General features: G+C 39.2%; 2 protein-coding genes across 6 annotated transcripts in view; both read left to right on the top strand.

The window, feature by feature from the left end:
- The first annotated feature begins 731 nt into the window (after positions 1-731).
- Positions 732-26,917, top strand: HDAC10 (histone deacetylase 10). 4 transcript variants are annotated; one of them, XM_025175032.2, is made up of 21 exons: positions 732-802; positions 3,292-3,360; positions 6,656-6,790; positions 8,874-8,970; positions 10,318-10,415; positions 10,497-10,601; positions 10,680-10,748; positions 11,731-11,857; positions 12,467-12,532; positions 13,701-13,760; positions 13,856-13,945; positions 15,926-16,032; positions 17,309-17,376; positions 18,427-18,715; positions 19,246-19,333; positions 21,453-21,538; positions 22,517-22,570; positions 22,870-22,951; positions 24,050-24,235; positions 26,024-26,183; positions 26,596-26,917. In XM_025175032.2, the coding sequence occupies exons 2-21, from the start codon at positions 3,296-3,298 to the stop codon at positions 26,607-26,609; spliced, it is 2,046 nt and encodes a 681-aa protein (XP_025030800.1). In that variant the 5' UTR covers positions 732-802; positions 3,292-3,295; the 3' UTR covers positions 26,610-26,917. The 4 variants fall into 4 exon arrangements, with proteins under 4 accessions (XP_025030800.1, XP_007441277.1, XP_015745923.1 ...); XM_007441215.4 differs by having other exon boundaries at positions 26,339-26,917; XM_025175033.1 differs by lacking the exon at positions 732-802 and adding an exon at positions 4,735-4,826 and having other exon boundaries at positions 26,339-26,917.
- Positions 26,713-27,464, top strand: part of TUBGCP6 (tubulin gamma complex component 6) — a 32,746-nt gene continuing 31,994 nt past the window's right edge. For both annotated transcript variants that reach the window (XM_088141656.1, XM_088141657.1), the window contains exon 1: positions 26,713-26,848. The gene's annotated coding sequence lies outside the window, so the exon portion shown is untranslated. The remainder of the gene's footprint in view (positions 26,849-27,464) is intronic.

Here is a 27,464-nt window from a genome sequence, read left to right as displayed (position 1 = left end):
AATTCTGGGAGTTGAAGTCCACCCATCTTAAAGTTGCCAAGGTCGAGGAACTCTGATTTAAATAAAGGATGTTTTAAAATAAACAGCAACGTCCGAAGGAAACAAGGGGTCATTTCTGAATATAATGTTGAACCTATTTCTGAACAGAAGATGATGGAACCTGACAACGAACATTGACACAACCAGGTTCTATGGAAAACAATGTCAGCGAAGCATGAGCTATACCGAAAACCCGGGGTGGATTCTACAAGAGGTTGGAATGCGCCAAAGAAAAGGAAAGAAAATGGCTTAAGCGGTTTTTTTCCGGTTGCATTATTCGTAATGTCTCGTCCACATAAACGTTATTTAGTAACGAATCAACTGCAGTGCAACATTAATCTCGAGCCACTTCCGCCTATGGAGTTAACGTAAGTAAAGAATATTATGTTGCAGCATAATATTCTGATTTCCTGATTCAGCAGCAGCCCAAACCTTACGTCGATTGGAGTCAAAGATCAGAATGGGCTCCACATCCAACCCTTTTTCCTAACCTCTTCTATGGGCTACTCTTGGCAAAGAACAAACAGTCGGGTGGTCCAATCAGAGATGGAAACGGTTAGAAAGGGGCGGGAATTGAACCCTTTGTTTGGCAGGTTGATGTCCCCGCCTTCTTTGCTCTGCTGTTTCTGATTGGTCCGACTAAGCATTCTGTGTACACATTCAAGCCAATAAGGCATTGGAGATTGTCCGCTCCTCCCTCCAAGCACTTTGATCTCCCTTTCCCTGCGGCGTTCGGAAGAGTTTAGCAGGGGCTATATTTTGGGTAGGAAAGTTCTTATCTTAAATACCGTTTGACTTTTTTTCTTTTTTTTCCAATAATGTGGGGCTGGGGTGGCTAATTCTAGAAGTGTTGCTTCTGTTAGGTTAAAATTAAATTTGGAATAGCTGTGCAAAGAAGAGATTCTTTTGAGCGCTTACTTTGCTAACTCCGATCACCTAATTCCAGATGTTTTGAAGCGGCTGGTCGTGCTTCCTTTGGGGGAATAGGGAGAAAATGCTCTCTGCACATGGTCAGAGGAACATATTTTTTGGTTTCTTTTGTATATTCCGAACTCCATCTTACTTGAGACATGTCTCCCCCCCCCTTTTTTTTTTATGCTCCATTCCTTAAGAAAAATAGGAATAGTATGCAGGGTTGCAGCACTTCTCATTTTAAATTGCTTTATTTGGACCAGTATTTTTCAAACTTGGCAACTCTAAGGTGTGTGGACTTCAACTCCCAGAATTCCCCAGCCAGCATGAGAATGACTCCTAAGTGTCTTCCAGCTGGATAGGAACATGATCTAATTCAGTGATTTTTCAAACTTGGCAACTTCAAGATGGTCATGCTGGCTGGGGAATTCTGGGAGTTGAAGTCCACACATCTTGAAGTTGCCAAGTTTGAAGAACACTGCTCTAATTTCTCAGGAGGAGGCTGAAAGTCCTTTGAGTGTGCTCAGAGTTTTGCTAGATCCTTGAATCTGGTCTGTGATCCTGAAATTAGTTTCTGGGGCAGGACTTTCTGGATTGCACCTAACAGTTAAGAGAACCCTCAGTGTAATTAAGAGTGCTATTAAGAGTCAGCAACGCTGGGGGGTATTTCAAGGGGTTGAGAAAATGATTCTTCTGTGCTCATTCAAGGATAAAACGGGGGGGGGGGGACTACCTGATCTGATGTACAGTCAGATCTGATGTGTAAAACTCCAGATGACTGCTAGATGGCCACAGAGATAGATCCTTTTGCTGCTATGTGGTAGTCACTCTTTGTATTTAGTTCCTGCTATTTTGCTTGCAATATGAACTGAAATTAAGTCCTTCCATTATTAAAGTGCCCTGGCAAATTGCTGTAGCTTCAGTTATCTCTGGCTGCGTTCTAACTATTGTTTGCCATAGGAAGGAGAGTCGGAGTGGGGTGATGCAATTAAAGATTCCAACTGTTGAGACCCAGGTTCCAGACTCTGATCCCAGAGGTCATTTGAAGACTTTGGACCAATTGCTATCTCTTAGCCCAGTGTTTCTCAGCCTCTGCAACTTTAAGATGTTGACATGGCTGGCTGGGGAATTCTGGGAGTTGAAGTCCACACATCTTAAAGTTGCTGAGGCTGAGAAACACTGTCTTAGCCCATCCTACCTAACAAAGTTGTTTCCACTGTAGAGATAAGCTAATGGGAAATTTCATGTGCAACCATCTGCCCTCTTTGAATTAGGGGTGGGAGGACATGTCCTGAAGAACTGGCACATTGAGGGGCTCTCTTGCAACCATGTTGCAATTCAGTTGCTATTGCTCAGTTAAAGCAACACCCTAAACCATATTTTAGGGGTGTATTGGGTTTTGTATTTGGGGTTTTTATTTCTGTAAGCCACCTGGAGTCACTGTGAGTGAGTTGGGCAGCAATATAAATTGCTTAAATAAATAAAATAAAAAATAAATATTTTAGAGCAGCCTCCCCAACTTGGGGCTTTACAACTTGGAGCTGCAGCTGCCATCATCTCAGTAGCACCGTATGGTTTAGATGTAGGGGGTCTGCAGGATTTTTTTGCTTTGTCAGAATTAAGGACAGAAGCGCTGCATCTTAAGCTCTATCCCATTTGAGGTTGCAAGTGAGATCACAAAACATGTAGAAAAGAGGGTGGGGCTTGCATCACAGTGCCACAATACTGCTTTCATCACTCTGACCCCCCCAGGCCCCTTCATAGCTGCCATTTAGAGGACCCCGGGGTGGGGAAAAAACCAAGATGAATGAGACTGTTTGGGCCTTGACGTAGAAAACCTCCTCCTCTTCCTGTGCGGTGTATGACTTTCTTTAGTTAGTTACAGTTCAGCAACTTATACAGTTATTGGGAAATATGGTTGGTTTAACCAAATGATCTATAGCAAAACAAATTAGAATTGGAAACTGTGGTTTGATCTTGCCTTGCTTTGGTAAAGCAAAGATGAAACACAGTTTGTCCTTGTCAAAACTAACAATGATGGGTAGTTTGGATTTGAAAGAAGATGCTTTTAGTGGAATGGGCTGGAGAGGGGAAGAAGATGTGCTCGTGTCTGAAGCTTCAGCAGGCGTGTTCACATTGTGCTAAGCTACAGTTTAATGTTGCACTTAAACTGAACCAAGTTGATGATTGCTCTACTAACTTTGTAAGCTATAGCATCACTTCAGACTGTACGAAGTAGAATGACAATTGATGTCTTGATTCTGCTACTTCTCTTCTTGATGCATGTTCTGCCTCTTTATGAACTATGTACAAAATATTTGTGTTGTGTTTCAAACAAAGAGTGATGGCGGCTGGAACAGCCTTGGTTTATGATGGTGAAATGAGCAGCCATAAACTACTTTGGGAAGAGTAAGTACAACTTTCTTTCTTTTTTCTTGTTTAATTTTAGAAGATAAAATTTCATGATAAAAGGGAATTGCAGATACAGGTAGTCTTTGAGTTATGGTGGCAGTTGGGACTGGGATTGCCATCGCTAAGTGATGCGATCGTAAAGCGCAATGTCATGTGATTGCGTTGCTTAGCGACGGCAATCCAGGCAGTCCCGGTTGCTGTCATAACCCCAAGACACACAGGTTGTTAAGCAGAAAGTGGCGGGAGTCCCAGGTAAGAAGTGTGGGGTTGCCGCAGGGGGGTGGAGGAGGCCTGGACAGGCCATGCGCAAGTTGGTGGAGGGGGGTGCTGTGGGCACAGGTGTGTGCGTGCGAGCACAGGGAGGCCCAGGGAAGGAGAGCATGTGTGATGTGCAGGAAGGCAAGGGGGGGCATACCAGAGTGACTTGCAACCTTCCCTGCCAGCTTCCCCATTGGCTTTGCTTGTGGGAAGCCAGCAGGGAAGGCTATAAATGGTGATCACGTGACTGCAGGATGCTGCAACTGTTCTAAGTGAGAGCCAGTTGCCAAGTGCCCGAATCGCGATCACATGACCGTGGGGGCATTTCAACGGCTGGAACTTTGAGGATTAGTTCTAAGTACCCCTCATTCAGCACCATCACAACTTTGAACGGTCACTGAATGAGTGGTTGGTAAGTGAGGACTACCTGTATGTGGGTTTAATTCAGAGAAGAGAGAGAAGAATGCCAAACTATTACAGAAAAGATACTTGAGTCCTGGGAAAATAGAAAGAAAGTCAAAACAATTCCACCTTGATTCTGTTAGGTATACTGTAAGTTGAAGTGGAGAGAGCCCTGTCAGGCTTTCAAGATTCTGTTGTAATAACCTAACCCAGTGATCGCAAACCTATGACACGTGTGTTAAAGGTGCCATGCCACAACATTTTGGGTGACATGCCACCTAACAACAATTATTCTCCCTGTTTGAGTTATCACAGAAACTGAGTTTGTTTTATTTGTATTTCATTTTTGTAATTATTTGACGCTTCTTTATATAATACATAGCACCACACATCATCAGACTGTATTTTTTTAAAATAAATAAATATGTAAATAATTGTTTCCCTTTAGTTTGGGGGGGAGGTGTGACACACCAGCAGAGTCAGGTTAGGTATTTTCCAAATTTTAGACACGCCGAGCCCAAAAGGTTTGCCATCACTGCCCTAACCACATTCCAAGACTCCTAGCAGTTCCTGTTTCCTGACCTTGCCGACCTTGATGGGCTAACATCAATCTTGCAAGCCTGTCAAAGATCCTCTCTACTTCAATTTTTATCTAACCCAATTAACCTGAAATTGTTCTGTGTTTCTTTCTCACACTTTCTACTTTCCCAGGACTGATACCTTTGCTGCAGTTAGGTGAAGATGGAAAAAAGAGAGGAGGCTTTTGCATTCCTTTAAAGGATTTGAAAGAGAAACAAAATAAAGTACAGCAAGTAGAGCCTATGTTACTCTTGGTGGTTAAACGCATGTGATGATTTGAACACAGCCTATTTCACCTACACTCAAAATAAGATGCTTTGGGATGTGGCTGTTGCATTGACTGCCTGTCTTTGACAAAGATTTCCTTGACTTGAGCTACATGGACCCAGTCATGTGATCTTCTTGGCAGGAATACAGAAGTGGCTTCTCACCGCCTCCTTCTGGGGTGTCTTTTTAACATCTCAGTCTAGCCTAGGATTTCCTGGTGGTTTCCCATCCAAATACAAATTATATTTCTTTCCTTAGTCCCTGTAAGTAACCAGGATGTAACATGGTTGGAGGAAGTTGAAGAGAATCTAACATCTGATGGTCTGCCTCCCACTTTTTTTCTCTTTGGGGGAGCACAATGACACCCTTTCTGCTGTTAGGCAAAGAATAATGTTTTGTGATTGGCAGACAATTTCTCCCCAATGTTTTTTTTTTAGAAACATTGATCAGTCAGTTAAATATTTATCTGATGTATCGATTCCAAAGTTCCATAGAACTTTCTTATTAACACATCTCAATGTGGTCCCTACAGCTGTGCTCCAGGAAAAAGTTAACAATATATATGTGGTTCTGGGAGGTGGAGACACTCTCACATTTTTTATCTACGCAGACTAGAATTCTTTTTATAAATAGACCCAGAGACTCTTCCTAGCCTTTGCTGCTAGCTACCCAGTTATTACTTACCAGGTGGCCAAATTCTGCGCCGCAGCCTGTAAGATGAGATCAGAAGGCAATATGGGAACATTGCTTAACTGATTACAATCTGTTCTTGTGTTATCCTGTTACTGATTGGTGTGGTTACATGATTTAAGTTTATTGTACCATCGGAAAATTTTATTTATTCAGTGTTTATTTGTAAGGTTTTACTCCTTTTATGATGCATGTTGTTGATGTACATGCTCCTACTGAATATGCTTATTCATTTTATGAAGCTGGTCTATGACTGTAGTAAACATTAACAAATGAATTCTTAATTCCACCCAGAACTGACTCTGCTTAGCTTTCTTCAATATCAGTTAGGTGCTGCCACCTGGTGTGTCATCCTGGTTATTACAAGGATGTTTAATCCTTGCAGGATGTTGACTTCCCTGCAACCCTGGGATTTTCTGCTCACCCAAAAAAGTAGTGGCTAGGTCCCTGATTAGCTTTTTTGGAGGTCAGCCAGGTTGGCTAGATGGTGCCAATGTGCTATGGCACATGTGCAGATTTTATACATGTATTAAATGTACTAATCAGCAAAACTGCTGTTTGAGGGACATACCTTGACAGTGGTACTCCATGGGTGTCTGTGCTTTTGTTTTTTCAAAATTTGCTAAATGGTTTTCATGATGAAAACCCTGCCCCTTTTGTATGGTTGTGCATTGTTGCTGCATGTGGAAAAGGGGTGGGCTTTGATCGCAACACTCCTCCTGCCATCTTGCAAATGTTGACACACGCACCCCTGCTGTGGATACTACTGCATGCTGCAGAAATGAAAGGAAATCTGGCCTTGATCCTGTCTTAGTCCATTGTAGCATGGCAGAATTAATTGCCTTGCCCTTAACAACCAAGGTAGGGCTCTTAATGGGGGCCTCTTTATACTTGGGCATCATTCAAACCCTCAGTTTTAAAGGGTTTGTTTTAGTTAATATCTGAGGCAGTTCATTATCAACAGTAAAGAACACATTCCAATGAATATTGTTTATTTTCTCTTTCTAGTAAAGAAAAAAATTCTTCTTTCTCAGCTGTAACACAAATGGTTTCTTGATGATTTCACTGGAAAACTAAATGTTGGTCTCATTTTTAGCCCAGTCTGTGATATAGAAGTCCCTGAACGGCTTTCTTCCTGCTATGACCGCCTTCAGCACTATAACCTGGTTGAACGATGCATTTCTGTCTCTGCCAGAGAAGGAACTGACAGTGAAATCATGCTGATTCATAGGTATGCTCCTCTGGCATTGTCTTTCCACCCCACCCTATGTTAGAGAAATAATGGGGAAAAAATTAAGTGTCATGTTTCTTTTACACTTTACAGATATATTTTGTTTTCATAAAGTCCAAGTTAATACCTAACCCCCTACATGGGGAAATCCCCAATTGCACTCTCTGAAATACCCTAAAAGTGTATCACTAAAGTCTGGTGACAAAATAGCCTATGTTAAATGATATGATTTTTAGCACCTGTGGTGTCATGTATATACTGATGTCATTGTCCAAATGGCACATTCCAATAATTGTGCCATTTTTGTGGTGCCATCATGACATCAGTTGCACTGCTCGAGGACACCCATAGGAACAAGTGCGCAAAGCATTCCCACCTGTAAACTCACTCCATATAAATAAAAAACAGGGAGAATCTTTTCTAGTCCACACCATTGGAAGGCATTTGGCAGTTCACTGGATGGTCAGGAGATGATAAATGGCCCATTGGCTCAGATGCTGCCCCCAAAAACATTGCAAAGAGAGTTTTGAGTATTACAATTTACAGTGTAGAGTTTTTCATTGAAAAGGCTCCTTGGAAGAGAGAAAACATAAAGAACTTATTTCCTTCTCTCTCAGCATCTTTATCGCCAGTGGGCACAATTACCCCAGAAAGCAACAATATGACAATTGAATCAAAGTTTGAATAATGTTTATTGAATCAAAACTTGAATACAGTTGTCCCTTTAATTACATTTTTTGGTCCCAGCACAACTAATTAGAGGTACTAATTGCTGATCAACAAGATCTTCCCAATTAATGTAAGCAGAGAAGTTATCTGAATTAGCAATTAGATAGTTATCAAAAGTTGCCTTGTAGTGTTTTAATTCCAGAAAGATTTCCCAGTGTAGAATAGATTGCGGGAGAAGAATCGGGCAAAAAGCTGCGAACAAAATATCAGGTTATAAATAAAGACGCTTTTACACTCTACAGGCCTACTCTTATACACTTCATACACTTTTCCCAGCTTATGCACGAAGAGCCCCTCTTTATCTCTTGCTTTATAACCTGGAAGTCTTGGACTCTGTTTTTCATCAATCTTGATGTGGAACATTGTTACAATTTAGAAGACAATTTGAGGGGGAGAAGGCTCCTGCTGTTGAGCGATTCTTGATCATGGAAGTTCATGTCTAGAATCTTAGTATTTTTATTTGATCTGGTCTTTCACGGATCATTGTTTTAATCCACCCTCATATGTTGTTGTGGTCCAGATGGACTGTATGTTCTTTATTAGACTGAGAATTCATCATACGGTTCATTAAGCTCATTATCCACCATGATAACTAGAAAAGGTCATTTTCTGGGCAAGTCGTAAAGAGGTTCAGAAGTGGATTCTCTCTGGTTCAGCTAACCCTTGATTTCTGTATGCTTAAATTACCCTTCTGATGAGATTTCTCTTGGCTTCTGGGACCTCTCCCCTGCTTCCTTTAGCTGTGGCCCCATGCCATCACCCCCTCCCCATCTCCAACTGCTCCCAGCTTTTCAACTCCCCACCGTTTCTTAGCATCAACACTGATGTAAATATAACTACGCACTCACATTAATCCACAAAGAAAAAGAAAAAGGGAGTATGTGTTTGAACAGAAAAGGGGATGAGTTCAAGGCTGGTATTCATTCTCTGTCTCTTACTCTTAGGAGATTTATTGTTGCCCTGGGCTGAGCCACAGTAAGGAATGAAGTATCAGTAAGAGTTGTTCTTATGCTCTATTGGATTACTAAGTTCAATGCCTCCTAGATTTAGTGTTCTCAACTAAAAAAAAAAAAAAAATCCATCCCAAAGAAATGTGATTGCATTTTATATGGCTGTTCCTGATAAGAGAAATGGTCCCATCTATATTGTTTTGGCTTGGGGGCAAAATCAGTAATGCAGCCCAGTTTTATATATTGGTTCAGCATGTTGTCTCAGATCTGAGTTGGCTTTCCATAGATAGCTGCCTTGTCAGTCCATCTGCAGCCAGATTCCTGATTAGCAGGGTTGCATTTGAAGCCAGCTCATACCCTCTGTTGTGTCTATGGGTGACTGCAGGTTTCTTTTTCTTTTTCAGTATGGATTACTTGGAAACTGTGAAGGGCACTGAGAAGATGGAGGAGGAAGAACTCCAAAAAGTCTCCGCTGGTTACGATGCTGTTTACTTTCATCCAGTACGGGGGCGTGATCATGAACTCTTCCTAGATATAATGTTCCTTAGTCATAAACCTTTTTCTCTAAACCCTGTTGCCCACCCTCAATGTTGTGGGGCTGTTCTTCTTCAAAACTAAAGTGTATTGCCCTTAACCATGAATATTTCTAAAGGATCCAGGGGCATCCTGCAGGGGTGGGGCACCTTTGATTACATGGTTGCAGCTGTCATCTTGACTTTTTTACCCTGCCTGTGGAAGGTCTGAAAGGATCTATTGATGTTGCTGCCACCACTGAACCCTTTCCTGATTTAGAGATTCTTTTTTTCTTCTCTATTTTTTAAAATCTCTCTCCAAATTAATGTAATTAGGGGAAAATGTAGAACAGCACAGTCATATTGTTAACGTTTAAAGAAGGAACCAAATTAGCACTTATTAAATAACTTAAAATGGGTTGTAAATGGTCTCCCTTAATATTAAAATGTTTCCAAGGGCTTCTTACCTTCCCTGCTACTAAATATATGTTCATAAACTTGTCCCCCTGACAGATGGAGGTTTTCTTATGGCCAAGACTCCAAGCTTCCTCCAGACCCATCCTTCCACCCACCTCCCCCAAATCCCTCTTTTCTCAGTTCTCCCGCTCTCTGGAATATAAATTGGGTGGAGGTGACTGTTGAATAGTTTTTTGAGTGGCAGTTCTAATATCCAATGCCTGAATGAGTGGGGAAAGACAGGGTTGTACAGTGCTGTCCTGTTCAAGAAGGAGTCTATACTGCTTGATCACAAGAACAGCTCTCAATATGATTCATATTCCTACTTCATTTGGGTCTTCCTGAATCACCTGGAGAGCAAACATAGGTAGAGTTTACCTCCACACTTCCTGCCTGACCATATGGAGTTTTGAAACAAGTGAGGCTGTGTATGTAACCACCTCCTATCCTCCCTGTCTCATCTCCATGCCTGTGACTGTTGGAATGTTTTCCCAGTTCATGTGTTTGAGCAATGTCAGATGGAGAAGGAGAATTTGGGGGATTTGTCATCATTTGCCTTTCTTACAATGTGTTGGTTTTCAGCTCTCCAAATCCCCAGCTGGCATTCCATACCCAAACCATAACCCAATGAAACCAGAGCATGACCAGTGGTCTTGGGATGCTGTTGAAAAGGGATGGAAAGCCAAAAGAAAGGGAGAATGGAATGGGATACCTGGAACAGGACTAGGTCCTCACCAGCCATAGCCTGGAACATTCCACAGTGGAGTCCCTTTGCTACAGGTCCCATTTGTCTTTATGGGTGTGCATGTGCTCCCACTTGTTCATTCTTCTCAGAAACTGCAGTAGTGTCTTTGAATCACAAATATGTACTGTTCTTCAGACAACGTATCGTTGTGCAAAATTGGCTGTGGGAGCAACATTGCAATTGGTGGATGCTGTGATGTCAGGAAAGACCCGCAATGGGATGGCTCTAGTAAGGTAACAGAATTGAAATGTTCTCTAGGTGAATGTTCTCTGATACAGTTTATGGTTAACTGACCCCATCATGCTTGGTTGCAGGCCTCCAGGTCATCATAGCCAAAGAAATGCAGCCAATGGATTTTGCATCTTCAATAATGTTGCTATTGCAGCAAAATATGCTCAAAGAAAATACAACCTGCAGAGGTTGAGTATATCTATTTAAAATTGCATTTTCTTGAAACAGTCTTACCTTTTAATGAATGTTTTTGTTGGTTCATGCAGAATTCTCATTGTTGACTGGGATGTGCATCATGGACAAGGAATTCAATATACATTTGATGATGACCCAAGGTTGGTCATTTACTTGTTCTTGGAGATTTTGCAGCAAACCTGAATATGATTTTCAACATGTTCTTAGTGCTTTTGGAAGTGAATTACCAAAGAACTTCAGTAACAAAACAGCAGGCCTCAAGACATTTTGATAGCTTTCACTACACAGTTATTTATCATTATTTTGGTTTTTAGGCAAATTGTATTAATTCTGCTATAATCTATATTTTATACTCTGTATTTTTTAACATTGTTGTCCCTTCAGTGTTGGAGTAAAGAGAAATATGGGGTATAAATCCAAGGATAAATAAATTAATAAAAAATAAAGTATCTTGCATTTGGATGCCTGACTCCCATTAATGAAATTCCTGATTTTTTTTATTGTGTCAGTTCAGTCTTCTGTTTTATCCAGATTTTGCTGAATGAGGGCTCCAAGCCTCCCTGGTTTTTGACCGGGCTGGCTTGCTTATTCTCAGTGGCATCCATGGGTGTGTGTGTGTGTGTGTCAAAATCTGCAAGATGGCAGATGCAGTATCGCAACTGAAGCCCTGCCCCTTTTATTTATTTATGATTTAATTATGAAACAAATGAAATGGCTGTCCATTTTAAGCAAATATCTCTGGATGGCTAACAGAACAACAACAGTAATAAATACAGTGTAAAAAGACAAAAACAACTAATCAAAAGTATAGTTGAGTTGCCCTTTGTGGGTCCATGTCAGACTCACATGCAAAATGGAAGGGGCTCCCACCGACACCCACGGTTCTGCGGAAAGTTTTAGTTCAGCGCCATCTTAAAAACTACTCTGAGTCTATAACTCTGCAAAATTAAACTCTTTTTGAGACTACCCGATATTTAGATCAGTTAACAGAAAGCTGGATTGTGAAAATTCCTGGATTCCAGTCTTAATTCAGCTATTCTCTCCTGGAATAACCACTGCTGAGAGCAGTCTGCTTGTTTGATGTAACGATGACTTCATTAACACCCACTTTGTTCTTGTTAGTATTCTCTATTTTTCATGGCATCGGTTTGAACACCAGAAATTCTGGCCTTCGCTCAGGGAGTCTAATTATGATGCGGTTGGTCAGGGGAAGGGAAGAGGATTCACCATAAATATACCTTGGAATCAGGTAAATGTTGTTTAAGAGCACCATAATACAGATAGATTTTAAGCTCTAGCAGTTGTGCATTTGATGTAGTTTTGTTTGTAATTACACACACATACATTATGCACACATTTGGTGGTCAGCTGAGAACTCATTTTGTAATTAGCACAGATTTGTGCTTCTCACATATAGCTGATAAATTATGCACAGAGAAGCATGGTTTCCACTGAAATACTGTAATTGAACACAAACAAATGAAAAGGCTTCTTCCTCTTCCTATTCTACTGTTTGTACACTCAGAACTGAGTTTTATTTGTAGGAAGGTCTTTTTTTTAAACAATGACAAAGTTTTATCACTTTGGTAATATTACTGATGGCTAAATTTGGGGCCAAAGAAAATAAAAGGAAAATTGTCAGCGGGAACCCAATCCAATATTTAAAATGTCTGTATAGTTTTCCTTCTTGGGGATTTAGGAAATTGTATGCTGAATACAATTTGGAAGTAGTAGGAGCAGCACAATGGTACCCTGAGATGATTTCCACTGAGATATTTGTGGAATTATAGGCCTAGATAGCCGTTTGGGTTTTTTTTTTTTTAAAGAACCATTATTTATGTTATACTCGTCTTTGCAGGTTGGATTGGGAAATTCAGACTACCTGGCTGCATTTCTTCATGTCTTGCTTCCAATGGCTTTTGAGGTAACTGTTAAATTCTGGGCCTTTCCCCTCCCCCCCTCCCCCGAATTGCACACATGTTATTTAAAAGTACTGTATAGAAAAGCAATTGTAAAATATTTTTGTGTTAGTATCAAAATTAATCTTCAGCTATTTAAAAGCAATGATTACTTTTTTAAAAAATTACACTCAGGAGTATCTGCAGGAGGGAGGCCAAAAAAAATCAAGATGGCAACTGTGCCGCATTCTTGACTTTTTTGCCCCCCACCAGAGGCTCCCCAGTTATGCTATTGTGCTAAAGCAGTGTTTCTCAACCTTGGCTACTTTATGATATCTGGACCAACTCCCAGAATTCCTCAGCCAGCCATGCTGGCTGGGGAATTCTGGGAATTGAAGTCCAGACATCTGAAAGTGGCTAAGGTTGAAAAACACTGTGCTAGAGTTATCTCTGAATATTGAGACCTGCTAGATTTTTAAAAAAGAGCAAGGGACTATGAGCCCCTTCACAAATGGCGTATCTCCTGCATAGACACATGTTGTTGTACTATTGTGCAATAGAGCCAATTCTCTTACATCTCTGTAGTGGCGTGAAAGGAATAGCTCCAGAGATGCTAATAAGAACGCCCACCTTGACTCCTTGCTTTTCCCCATCTGTTTGAGGTCCATTGTCTTAAAATGAATAGAAAATCCAGCTCAAACTGGCTGGATTAGGATTGAATTGGGCAAGAAAACAAATGAGCAAGGAACTGAGGATGACAATGGGGGGTGTGAAAGACAATGTTGGTCCTCCATATCCCACATTGGTCAACCGGAGGGAGTATTTGTATGCAGATTCTTCCTAGCAAAAGAAGAAGCAATGCAAACCCTTGTGGCTTGCTCTGAATCTGTGTTTCTCAACTGTCTGGGGAATTCTGGGAGTTGGAGTCCACACATCTTAAAGTGGCCGAGGTTGAGAAACGCTGCTCTGAAAGGCTTTGTGAAAGTTTGGAAAGTGAACAGTAGGGCAGAAATCAAAACGTAATTAATTTAAGAATAGTAGGTGGCTGGACATGCCCTGAAATGCTTATTGGAGGAATGGAGAACCAGTGACCTTCCAGATCTTGGTGAACTACAACTCACAGCATCTTTATACTATGCTGCATTATATTATAATATAAACTCTGTTTATGGTTTATTTTTTTTCCAACTGTAGTTTGATCCAGAACTTGTTTTGATTTCTGCTGGATATGATTCTGGAATAGGTGATCCAGAGGTAAGCCCTTTTCTAGATAGTTTTTCTCTATCTTTTCCCTTGAAAACAGGCAATTAAAAAAAAAAAATCTTTGTTTCTCTTTGTTTTGTTTTTAGGGGCAGATGAATGCAACTCCAGAATGCTTTTCCCATCTTACCCATTTTCTAATGAATTTAGCTAAAGGAAAGTTGTGTGCAGTTTTAGAGGTACCGATTTTACTACAGTCTGATTACCAACTTAGTCAATGCTATCAACTTTTTGACTTAATGTTGGAGGTGTTGTCCCAGGAACTCTGGGGGTTCTAGCCTGGCATGTAATTTTGCCCAATAAACACACCAGGGTGGAGATAATAAAGTATTTATTCAGTGCAGAGTAAGGTGCCCGGGAATAATTTCCAGAGCAGGCACCCCTATTTGTCAATCAACACGACTTTTGTACATTCTTGAAACAAAAAACTACATGATCATTGGCAGACAGTAATTATTCACACCTTTGGGTGGGCAAAACACTCCCAAAAGGTGGCACCACTGCCCAAAGATGGGCGCTTGTTGTCGCCAAGGGAAATAATGAGCTAGATGGCTTCTTATGTCTCTGCTGGTTAGTGCAGGGGTTCCTCCTGGTGGGAACTTCTCAGCTCTAACTGATAAGAAACACTGTATTCAAAGAGAAGGGGTTTTGGAGGGGTTTGCAACTTAATTATGTGCTCTGTTCCCAGCAGCTAGTGAAGGTCAGTTCTGAGCAGTACATAATGTTTCTGCTGCCTTCTTCAAATTAATCCTAAAATCACCATTCCATCAGAGGCACTGTTCAAATGTTTCTAGGATTATCAATGTTCACATGTTGACACAAAGCAAACCTCAGATGTTCACTGGTCTATAAATAAACTAAATCCTAACCATACATTCCTATTACATTCTTGCATTTCTTCTGGCTTCCTTGAGGTCTGTGATCAAGTATCACATGTGGATAAGATGTTATAGTCCCTGATAGTTTGAAAGAAATGTTATGCTTAGGATGTGTTCTTATGATTAGTGGAAGTCCTACAGTTATGCTTCAGTTGAGAGGGAGTGCTAGTGTTTGCAGAAGGGCAAATATTGGTATTGGTGGAATATAATTTCGCCCAGAGTCCCCTATTGTGGGGGAGATGGGCAGCGGAGAAATCCAATAAAATAAATAAATAAATAAATAAATAAATAAATAAATATTATGATTAGGCATTCTTGAACTCTATGATAAAATTTAATGTTGGGGAAAATGTAGGTTTTTTTCACATGTTCATATGTTCACATGTTCATGGAAAGGGCAATGCTGGTTTGGCAGAAGGTGAATTTAGGGTTAGGGTTCCTTTAGGTCTGTGATAAAATTCTATGTCAGAGGGAGATCTTAATGCTACTGCTGCTGCTGTTGCTGCAAAAAGCAAAGGAAACCTTATCGGCCATAAGAAATTTTGTAATAATTTTAGGGCAACACAATTTGTTTAGGCCATTGAAGAGATCATAAAAATATGGGAGGTTTTGAGATGTCGAGATAGTACCATTGCTTCTTACTTTTATATCATTTCTTTCTTCCTTTATGGAACCATGGTGTGATACAGGAGAACTTGTAGGTTTCTTATTTTTTTGGTACTTGGAGAGATTCAGGTTGACTTACAGGTAGTCCTTGGTTAATGCTGGTAACTGGGACTGGAATTTCCATTGCTAAGTGATGGAGTCATAAAGTGTGACGTCATGTGACTGCACTGCTTAGTTCCAGCACTTCTGGTTGCCGTCATTAAGCAAATCCCGCACCATCGTTAAACGCAGTGTCACGTGGTCACCATTTGTGACCTCCTGCCGCCTTCCCCATTAACTTCGTTTGTCAGAAGCTGGCAGTGAAGGTCGCAAATCGCAATCACATGACCATGGAGACACTGTGACAGCTGGAAGTTTGAGGACTGGTCATAAGGATCACTTGTTCAGTGCCGTTACAAGTTCAAACGGTCACTGAATGAGTGGTTGTTAAGTGAGGACCACCTCTTTTTTCAATAGGTGACTGTATCAGGGGCTTGGAGACTATTGTATGTTGGTGCCTTGTGAACACCAGTTGTTTTATTTCTTAATAATTTAACATCTGGATGTTGTTGTTTGCTTAATATTTGAAGTTTCAGTATGCTCCTTTATGTTTTACATCTGTTTGTTTTCACTTAGGGTGGATATCACTTAAGGTCACTCTCTGAATCAGTTTGCATGACTCTAAAAACTTTGCTTGGGGATCCTTTACCTCCTTTGTCTGGTGAAATGATGCCATGCTTAAGGTATATGTATGTGCATGTTCATGCGTGTATGCATGGGTGTACTTGCATGCATGTAATAACAAAAAAGATCTGCACCGACAAGTCGTCATAGATAGAGACAAAAAGGCCAGTCCTAATCAAGGATCTGGGTGAGACACAATTATTTCCATTAAGGGATTCTTAAAAAAGCCAACATGGTGGTCATACAATTGAGACCACCATCTGGATTTTTCTGATTCCTCTGTGGACCCAACTGTACATAGGGTCCAACCATTTAGATCTTTTGGGTCGGGCAACAGTGCAAACTCCAGCGTGTACTAGGTTTTTAGTAGTCTACACAAGCCATGCCATTCTGCATTTAAATGCACCTTCTAGCAACTTTATGTGTGCTGAATTGTAGTAGACAAACCTATGAAGATTTTACAGAGAAGAGATTGGACACAAGCTACTCTTTTGGTGTTAGGCTTTATGATGCGCTATTCCATCATAAAGCCATTGCTCAGTGAGGTTGATAAGTTGTTAATCTGTTCTCCTTAATTGTAGGATGGTGTACAATTGTGACATGGATAGGTTATAATCTTTTCAATCTGAGGATTTTGCATGTTCCCCATATCTTTAGACTTTGGATCACAAAGACAGAAACTCATTTAAAAGGCAAATGTTGAATGAGAATGAGAACTTCTAGTGACCTTCAATGTCTCCCCTGATAAATGGCATAGAAATATAGGCAGTATTTGATGAGACCTCAGAAACTGGTGCAGGAAGCACCCATCCACATGGAACTCCATCTTAGTTACATAGTGGGTTCCTCTTCACTGTTTGGAGGTTGTAAGTAATTTAATTGAGTTAAACCAAAAGTGTAGAATTACCGTTGTTCTATTCCAATATTTCAAGCACCTCTGCAGGCTTGCTTAATTAATTGCCTAGAAACATGCCAGTCTGTACACACAAAAGAATCTCCAGTGCTTGTACCAAAGAAAGAATTTGCTTCAACAAAATAGGCAGATTTGAGTTCTTCTTTTAAATGTCTGTACAATGGAGTTTGCGTCACTGCAAAACCCTGGGAATTACAGAGAAGAAAAGTAATAAAAATCCATATAAAGCCAGATGGCGATGTTGAATATTGATATACCCAGCTTCCTATGCTTTAATAATTTTATTACACACATACAAGTTGATTTGAGATGGCCTCAAGTTTTTATCACTGCAAATAACAATTTGCAGATTCTTAGTATTAAAAATATAGAGATTTTAAAAATATTTAAAGATAATGTGTATTCCACTTGGTCTTTTTTAGCGCAAGGGAATCAATCCAGAATGTGAGAGCTGCACATAAGCCATACTGGAAGTGTTTGACATATGAAGGTAATGGCAGGATTTTTTTTTTCTTTTCTGATATACTGCAGCAGATCATGGAAAAAATATTAAAACTGTTTCTGGATTTAGCCTGCTGTCTATCCTTTTGTTTCTTAATTCACAGAAATCTTATCAAGTTTAAATATTCCAAAGCAGATTTTCAACTAGAACAAGTTATCAAATTCCTGTGCCATTTTAGAAGCAGTGTTAGAAACTTTGGATAGATTTTAATGTCACTAGGTGATAAAGCCACATAAATTGGCAATATGACTGATTAAATTAACAAGTTGTCCTCAAGTGTTTTTTTTTCTCCTTTCTGAATTGTCAAATGAAAGATTGAAAATACAAAGGAAGTCAATGGCAAATTTAGCTTGGATAATTGAGCCAGTATACCTGGTTGAAGTAACTGGAGCTGAATTAATTTAAAAGCATAGGAATTTAGGGCTGTGCATTCTTCAAAAATCATCCAGAAGAGGTATTTCAAAATGTGGGAGCACAAGCACAATGAGTTGCAATAAGGACATGGCTGCCTTAATGAGCTGACTCATTAAAGCAATTACATCTTTTTCATTCTTGTAGCAGTCGGAAAAGGCATGGCTGCTTTAATCAAGTGCTGTGCTCACTCTCCTGATGCATCTCTTCCAAATCATTTTCAGAGTAGGCACAACCCTTTCATCTGGCTTGTAGATTGCAGTACATAGCTCCAACAATCAGCAAATTGTTAAATATTATGCAATAGGCAACAAAAATGTGAAGAATGTATCTAATTTTTAATATGATCTTTTCTTCTAGAAAGAATAATGTTAGTTTGTGAACTAAATGAATCACCTCTGAGCTAAATGCTTGTTTTCAAAAATCTTCAATTTTGGTAGCTTTGAAAATGTGGTAATGCCCAAGCCCAAGTATAACTAGGGGGTTATAGCATAAACAACCTTCCATAACTTGGCTAGAGTTCTGAGAGTTGTAATCCCAACAGATCAGTTCCTACTGGCTTGAGGAAAACAAGCATAATTTGTCTTCTCTGAAGAGATAAGCCCTCTTCTGTGTTGTTGTTCCCAGATGTGACTCCACTGCAAGACCTCAGTACTAGATCCTGTCAGGCAGAGGAAGCTGAGTCTACACAGAGTAATGCGGAACTCCTAACTCCTCAAGAAGTTGGAAAGGGAAACATCAGTGAGGTCATCAAAACAGATAGGTTTTTGGAGATGCATATGAAAAGCATTATTGTCTCTTTGAAACCTCCTATTAAAACAGCAGCAGCTGTTGATGAGAGTGACACACACCTGCTCCCACCAGCTGTTCACATTCCAAAGGGACTGGATGTGAAAGAGTTCAAAACTACTATCAGGTTAGCCATACCTTTCACCAGCTCACACCTGGGTGTATCATGATACAGCCAACATTTAGTAGTCAGCTTTCAATGAAAAAAGATGTTCAGCCTCTCCAGTTAAAAGGATTGGTAGCAAACGCTTGTATGTGTAACATTCAGGAGGTGAAGCAGAAGTGGTCTGTGATGCTGTGTCCACCCTCAAGTTCAGTCTCCTTTTATATATGTTGCAAGAAGGAATTGGTGGGTTAGATCTTTTCTTCCTTACCGTGCTTGTCTTCTACTTTCAGGGAGACATATTCCACTTACTTAAGATTTCCAGCCCTGATTTTGTAAAATGGGTTAATTAATCTTGCAGTTAACATAAGATTCCTCCTGAATAATAAGGACATCATTTTTAGTGTATGGCATACAAAGTAATTTATAATCGGGGTAATCTTTAGATGTCCACTAAGAAGTCATGAGTTCAAATCTCAACATGTTGCTCAAGCTGTACAATTGTTCCAAATGTTTCAGTGTGTAACCACCATTCAAAAATCTGTATTTCACAGTGCATTTGATGTTAAACTTATGAAAGAAGAGGCCTTAAGCTCACTCTTGAACATGCTGGCTGTCCTTAACAAAATCATTAAAAAGGAGGTAATGTTAATCACTTGGCAAAACTGGGTTGACATAATTTCTTCTAATTTGGTTTTGAAGAAAACTACGTGCATTTTAAAATCTCACGGCCACCCCTGTAGGAGAGTTGTTCTTAAACTGAGGCTATGCCCTTTCTTTTCTTTTCTTTTCTTTTCTTTTCTTTGGCACTTTTCAGGGTAGCGCAGCTTCTTAGATGTAGGCTGGGGGATATCACATTATGTCTTTCATATACAACTAGGACATAAGTTCATTCTTTTTAAAGAGGTACATCAACAAAGCTCCATCTGCATGCTTAACTACCCAATTATTGTATGGCTGGTTAACTCTTTACATTCGCCTAGAACAATGCACTATTATCCCATTACCCTAATCATAACGCTTTGTTTTCTGATTGTTCAGACTCGCAATTGCTGCATTTTTCTCTATACTGCTAAGCTAAAAGCTGATTGCATATATTCCCATCTTGGGCATCATGCTGCAATATAAATGCTAATGCTAATAATAATGCATCCCAATTAACTCAGTGAACTAGAGAACTGCATGGAGAGGAGGCCAACCTGGGTTGCAGGGATGAGAATAATTCTCTTAAACCAGTGAATCACATCTTATGAATAAATATTAAACATTTTTGCTAGAGCTGAAAAAGCTTATTTGGTGTCAAGCCAGGCTGTGTGCAAAGATGTCCTCAGGGTAACCACAATGACAAAGAAATGATGATGTCACAATGCAGATCTTGGCCTTTTGTAGTTAAGTTCCAATGTTGGATATAAGTCCCAGAGTTTGAATTGTGGCATCCTGATGTGTATTTCATCATTTGCCTCCATCCCCCGTACACACCTGTGGCTGTATGACCTGTACAGAGGTAGTCCTCGACTTACAACCATAATTGGGACTGGAACTTCCATTGTTAAGCACTGTGATCGTTAAGTGAGTTGCACCTGATTTTATGACCTTTTTTGCCTCAGTCATTAAGCGAATCACTGTGGTCATTAAGCAAATAATGAGGTAGTTAAGCGAATCCAGCTTTCCCCATTGACTTTGCTTGTCAGAAGCCAGCTGGGAAGGTCGCAGATGGAGATCATGTGACTCCGGGACACTGCAACTGCCATAAATACATACTGGTTGCCAAGTGCCCAAATTTTGATCACATGATCGCGGGGTGCTGCAACAGTCGTAAGTGCGAGGACCAGTCATAAGTCACTTTTTTCAGCATTGTCATAACTTTGAACAGTCATTAAATGAATGGTCATAAGTCAAGGACTACCTGTACTTGCTTGTAAAAAATCATGTAAGAGTTTGAAGGGGCCCAGGGAGTGTGCAGTCCACCTCCATGCCAAAGCAGGCAATTCATTCATGCCTAATCTTTGCTAGGATAAGAATTACAGAGTAGAAAAGAACTTCAAGCCACCTAAGTCAATCCTAATACTTTTGGAAATTGAATGATATTGATTCCCTCTTTGTACAGTTCATATGCTCCAAATGAATAGTAGAGAAGTGCTGCCAAATTCTTGGTATGCTTAGCCAGGTTAATTAAATTTCTTTGTGCTAGCAACATGCTTTTTAGAATAGGAGTCCTTCCTTTTATAATGAGACACATACTTGGGGAAGCTTAAGGTTTTTTTTCTAATTCTCCCATATCAAAACGTTTTCTTACTGTAGGTTGATTGAAACCAGAAACCAGAACACAAATGTATCATGGAAATAGACTATGTACATTCCTATTTGGTTGATTACTAAGATTCACTCACTGTTAAATTTAGGGAAGCTATTTCATCCAGACACTGGTGTTTGCTGGTAGCCCCTCAAATAGAGATCATTCTCTGATTTACTGACTTGGACTATAACTGGATGTAATAATAGTTGAAGTAATCCTTATGTGGCAGAATAATAGAAAGGAACATAGCCTGCCTTGATAACATACATGCTTTTAAAGGTCCAAATGTTTTATTTTGATATAAATTTTACAGTATTTGCAAAGAGGCCTTACTTGTTCTTATATCAATCTAGACATTCATGAGCTATATATAATTCATACATATAATGCAATACAGATATATAATCTTGTAAGTAATAATAAATAAAGAGTAACATTGTAGTTATTATCATGTTTATTATTTAGGTGATCAATGGACTTGCAGTTTCATCTACACCTTCACTTTCTTCTGCCATTGCAGCAGCACATTGCAGAAAACTGAAGGTACAAAAGTAGGTATAAAAATTTCTTGCACAGTTGTGTATTTAAAGGATAATGTAATAAATTACTATTCAGAAATGATTTAAGACACGTTTTGAACTTCATATAAAGGCAGCACCTCTCTACTATTCATTGAAGTAGCTGACTTTTTTTAGGCTTCTGCATGATCCTGAAAAAAACTACTAATGTTTTTAGGAGTCATATTAAGTTTAATTAGCCATCTCCTGCAAACCAGGCACACCTTTTCAAAGCATGCACAACCCTATATATAGCTTTTTTTTTTTTTGGCTAATGCTTTCAGTTGTCCTTCTCAACATTGTCTATTATTTGGGGACTTGGGATAATTGTCTATTATTTGGGGACTTGGGATAACCCATTTAACCCAGCGAGATTTATTCTGAGTAGTTTATACAGAATTGTACTGTGAACTGCAAAAGTTCAATCCTCTTTGAGTACTGCAAACGTATATGATGACAAAGATGCAACGGGCTACAGAGTTGGGGAAGTCAAAAGGGACTGGATAGGTATACCCAGGGGATGAATGGGACATGGTGAAAAGCAGAAGTTTGCTACTACTTAATGAATATAGAAGAGTTCCGTATATTACTTAGATAGAAATAAATAAGATGGCGCTTACCTTGTTCATGATGTACAATATTAACTTGTAGTCTAGGAAAGGTTTTGCCCTAGATGCTGTAATCCTTAAATTGTGTTTTGTAGCTAGGGTATTGTCAGAATTATACACATAGATTTATAAAAGAGCTCTTTAATTTAGGGTTTAGATTAGCAGTTCCTTCACTAAATCTTCAGGGTTTGTTATTTATACTGCAATTTTGATAGCTAGCTATACTTGGTTAATTTTCTTGGCCTGTCAGTCATGCCACTGTTTTTTATGTGGTCCATTAGCAGATTATCTAAAATATGCTACTTACCATATATATTCTAATATGCATAACAAATTGTAACTCTTGAAATATTTTGTTTTGCAGAATCCTGTGTGTATTTGTTGGTGACATGGACATGAAAATTGAGTTGGAGGATGGGTAAGTCCTAGTGTTTCATGCAGTTTATTTAAATTTGTGCAGCTGGTTCTAAAAATGAAATCCTGCTAAAATCAGTGGGGCTTCTTAAAAAAACATGAAACGTTGAATCTGTTTTTTGATTATCAGGATAATTACATTTTACATATAAAAATACACATTTGGTTATAGCAGTTATTTACAGCTTGTTTATAATGTCTTTTTCCCAGATGTGGTTATTTGCTTTGTTTTATTATTACCAGGGTGGCAACTATTTTATAGAGATAATATTTATAGAATCTACTTTCTTCAATATTTTACAGCAAAGTCCTCTTGATCAATATTTGTGCTAAACAGTCTGAACAAGTTAACACCAAACACAATATCTCTCTCAACTGGAAAGAAGTACGTGTGGAATTTTATGGTCTTTTTTCTCACCCAAGTATGATTTATTGAGAATGCAAGGACATAAATTTTGAGTTGAACTATATATTCAGCAACTTCCACTGACTTTAAAGCATGGATGACCTACAAATATTTGAACATTCTGGTCCAACTGAGAATTCAGCCTGCTGGACATGTGCAATTTGCTACTAGAGTCATGATGGAGTTGGGTGGGCTATAAATTTAACAATCAATCAGTCCTGTAGGAAATGCTATAAATAGATTCAGGATAAACTGAAGATCTTCTGTAGAAATTGGCACAAAATGTTTAGAAACCTTGAAGGCTTTGCACAAAATTTAACCCTTATCTTCCCTGCATATATAGAAAGGGACTGAGAACAAGCATGATTGTAAAACATACAGATGGTTTTTCCCACCACTGTCATCCACACATTTTTATGGACATCTGAGCCAGGGAAGCCGAATATATTAATCATCACATGAAGAGAGTTACTTAGTTTTGGAACCTTAATCACTCTAGATTTCAAGAACAACAGAAGTTTGTTCATGCAGACCAGGGATGGGCAACCCCACACCCAAAATTTTATCAATGAAGTTCAGCAGCAAAATGGCCAAATTTCAGCAGCATAATTTTGGCTTGTTTATAAAAGTTTGGGGAAATTTTGACAGTGTGAATGCAAATAACTTGAATCTAGGAAGCTTCCCACCCTTAAATTCCCCCAAGAAGCCAAAAAAAAACAAAAAAAAAAACAAAAACCCACTCCAAAACAGGGCAGAAATGCAGCCACATCTCTTCTGGTGAAGTCAGTGTCAACAGGAGGTGAACAGCCCCCTACTCCTTCAACACAGCTCACCCTACATACATGAAAGTAAACATCAAACTTCTGTGCATTCACATACTTGATTATTGGGCTGGAAAGACAACATGTTGTTATTATGGCCCTATAGAACCTTTCTACCTGCTTTATCCCTTCACACAAGTAATATGTAAATAGGGTTTCTATATTGAGAAATTAAGAAATTTAGGTTTGAGTTAATATACAAAAATATTACTAAATAATACTAAAATATTCTTAATTTTTTGTTTATTTTTGGAAGGATCCTGAAACAAACAACTTCTTCTCTGCTACCTTTGGATTTATTCTTCCAGTAGCATACAGCTATCAGCCTAATTTAACCATTGTAATTGTTGGACCAAACCAGAACCTTGGCAAAAATAGAATTTCCTTGCTTATTAGTTTATTGCAAGGGTTAGCACAATCTCAGATTCTTGCTCTAATTCAGGTAAGAAGTATTAGTGGTTTTACAATAAAATAGCTTATTGCGTATTAGAATAAAGAATTCAGAGGAAATGAGTCTTTACTTCCTTCCAGAACTCCTGTATGGTTTCAGATTCTGTTTTCCTGAAGCAAATACATGAGGAATCTAATAGGGCACTGCAGCATTTTGATTTCAGTTCTGAAAAGGAGCGGAGGGTGACTGTGAAAATCCAAAGAAAAGATGTGTTGGCTTTAAAGAGTTTCAGTCAGATGCTTCATGTTTGTGTGCCAAAGCACCTTTTTGGAATTCAACCTGAACACAGCTGTGTTTCTCTGTTTCTCTAAGTTTCTCTGCCCAGATACTGGCAAAATCCAAATAAGTCCAGCCAATTGTTCATTTAAAATGATAAATGAACTTATGTGAAACAACAGCCCCCACCATACAACTAATGACTTCATTGGGGTTAGAGCTTGGCAATAAATAAATATAAAGCTTACTATTAATAACTCAGTGTTAATCTACATATCACCAGGGGTTCTCAAACTTTGTAAAATCACAACTCTCCACTGCAAGCTGACACAGGCAAAGCAAGGAACAAAACTCAGAGCAAATTTTGATGGGGAACCATTGTCAAAAACTGTTCCACTTTGTCTGGGCAAGCTTGTAGCCATCATGCCCAGGTAAAGGGAGAGAAAAAAGCTCAGAACACAATTTGCGAGTGCTTCTACTTTGCTGCTCTACCCTGATATACACACACACACACACATTCCCACCTCACAAATTGCTCAGAGACTTGTCAGGAGTTCTACCACACAGTTTGAGAAAGCCTGATTTACAGTATTTGGGACAACTGACTCCTTAATGGATATGTTCCCAAATTGCACTAAGCATGGTTTGTTTAATTATGTTTTTACTAAATAAATCCAGTTTGGCTGGGCTTGCGGAACACTCCAAGTTATAAACCAAGGTTTACAAACCGCAGAGATCTAGTTATACTGTTAGGCACTCGCCTTTGTTTATTTGTTTACCCAAGTTCCAAGAACCGAATAGAACTTGAGACGAGACTTCATTAGCTAACAGAAGTTTTATTGGCCAAGAAACATTCTGGATGGCTCATTCAACACCATGGCAGGAGTGTTGCCCAGAACCACACCTTGCAAAGCAAACATCAGAAATTTATAGGCATTTACAAATGTATCAAACTTTTAATCAGATAGTACATCCCCTCATACCCATACAAGGAAATGCAGGGATGGTCTAAGGAGGGGGGGGGGGGGAAGGTGGATCCCAGAAAGAGAAAGTCAGCTCAACTCTCTTCTCCTGTTACCAAGGAAATACTATAGTCAATACCTCCTTATCTCTTGTAGAATTCAGAGGGCCTCTTTCTTTGCAACTCTTACCAAACTAATTGTTTATTCATTCAAAGACTATCAGGCATTCAACAAAGAGATAAGGTGGGGGGAGAAACCACTGTTCTCTTTAGGAGGCAAAAGCAAGTTAACCCTTTAGAAATAAGATAGAGTGCACTGTTACATATATGTTTATACATTATGTGAAATATATATATATATATATATATATATATATATATATATATATATAAAATTGTGTATTAAAATAATGCCCTTCAATACAATTCATTAAACCAGAACCAAGCAAGCCACACTATGGCTTAGCCCAGTGTGTTTTCACAGCCATTCAATAAAGAGTACAAATTCTCAGAAATGACACTGCCAGCAATAAAATACTGTCTTTCATTTTTTGGACATGATCAGTACACATTTCTGTAAGTGTTTTACTTTGTTTTTAAAGGATACTGAAGAGAAAATAATGCAGGATATAACCAACATCTTGACAGGTGGCTTTATACCTAACTTTGGGACCTATGCACCAGATTTAAAGGAGAATGTGCAAATGATAAAAGAATTAAGAGAGCAATTTCAACAGGAATGGAAATTGCTTCAGTGTTCAGGTAAGCAATCAGAGATGAATGAAAACAAAATGCAAATCTGCATTAAATATCTTATTGCAAAGCTTTGAATTGCCTGTGGTTAGAGATTCTTGAGAGGAAAAAGATGCATTTTTGTTGCAAAATCTGACTATTTTTTTTCTTTTTGTTTTCTGTAGCAAAGAACTCCAAAGATGAAAACTAAAATAACTTTATTTCAATGGTCTCTTTTGTCCCACATGAAAACAAAACAAAACAAACCATCAGAACAAGATATGCTTTATGAATACAAGGGCATAAAATGTTCCTGAACTGATTTTTTATATAATCTTTACCTTGAGGATTATCGTCCAGCTCTTTACCTCAGAAATGCTATTGTCTTTGCTATAAAGACTTTTTAAAATTTCATACATACCTAAATATTTGTTTTTTTTAGCTGCCTCCTCTTGACCTTTACAAACGGCTGTGACAAGAAAGGAGAGTTGTGACTGATTACAAGGGCTTTGTGCGGCCCTGCTCTAAGAGGGAAGACACAAGAGACAGCCAATTAACTCTGTACAGCTCCACTTTTTTAATATGAGAAAAATAGGTTAAGCTTAATATCTTAAGCTCAAGCTGAGGAAAAGAAGATGTGGGGATCACAAATGGGATTGTGCTTCTGCAGTAGTTTCCTGCTGACATGTATGCTTGTAAGTTAAATCTTATATTTCTCATGTATGATTTTCACAATATAAAGTAAACTTGATTATCTTACTAACTCTGATGAGACTGATTGCCTTCTGTAAGAAATAACTTGTTCAATAAGGTTACTAACATCCTTGGGATGTTAATGAAGTTTTAAATATTTCATCACTGACCAATAGTTGGGACAAGGAGCCATAAGTGGGGAAAAAGCAGTCTGTTTTCTTAGTAGGTTGACCTGCATTGAAAGTTAAGCCTCGTTGTACTTGGAGAAGCTGTAGGTTGGACTGCGAAGTCTAAAAACGTCCCCAGAGAAAGCTTCTACATTGTTTCCAAGAACACTACATGGATGTGTTCATGCAATTACAGTACATGGACTCATACTCAATTTTTGTAAACCGTTTCTATAACGACTTAGCAGATGTGCTGGGAGCTGAATAAAAGTATAATATAATATAGCACACCACAGCACAGGTTAAGTTGCTTCTTCCTGCGCGCGCCTTGTATGCAAACCAAAAGGCTCCGCGCGCCACACGCCAGCCCACCAATCGCCTCCCTCCGCCTTCACGCTCCGCCTCTCAGTGCCGGCGTTCGACTCCTCCGGATCCTCTCTCTCGCTGGCCG

The sequence above is a fragment of the Python bivittatus genome, unplaced genomic scaffold (genome assembly GCF_059951505.1).
Source record: "Python bivittatus isolate LINGU-HERP-01145 unplaced genomic scaffold, Pbiv_v1 ctg000330_np1212, whole genome shotgun sequence".
Classification (NCBI taxonomy): domain Eukaryota; kingdom Metazoa; phylum Chordata; class Lepidosauria; order Squamata; family Pythonidae; genus Python; species Python bivittatus.
This window is presented reverse-complemented; position numbering and strand designations above follow the sequence as displayed.

Coding starts and splice junctions, on each gene's coding strand:
- HDAC10 (XM_007441215.4), top strand. CDS start 3,296: ATGGCGGCTGGAACAGCCTTGGTTTATGATGGTGAAATGAGCAGCCAT. Junction 3,361..6,655: donor CATAAACTACTTTGGGAAGA/GTAAGTACAACT, acceptor TCTCATTTTTAG/CCCAGTCTGTGATATAGAAG. Junction 12,533..13,700: donor TGCTTCCAATGGCTTTTGAG/GTAACTGTTAAA, acceptor TTCCAACTGTAG/TTTGATCCAGAACTTGTTTT.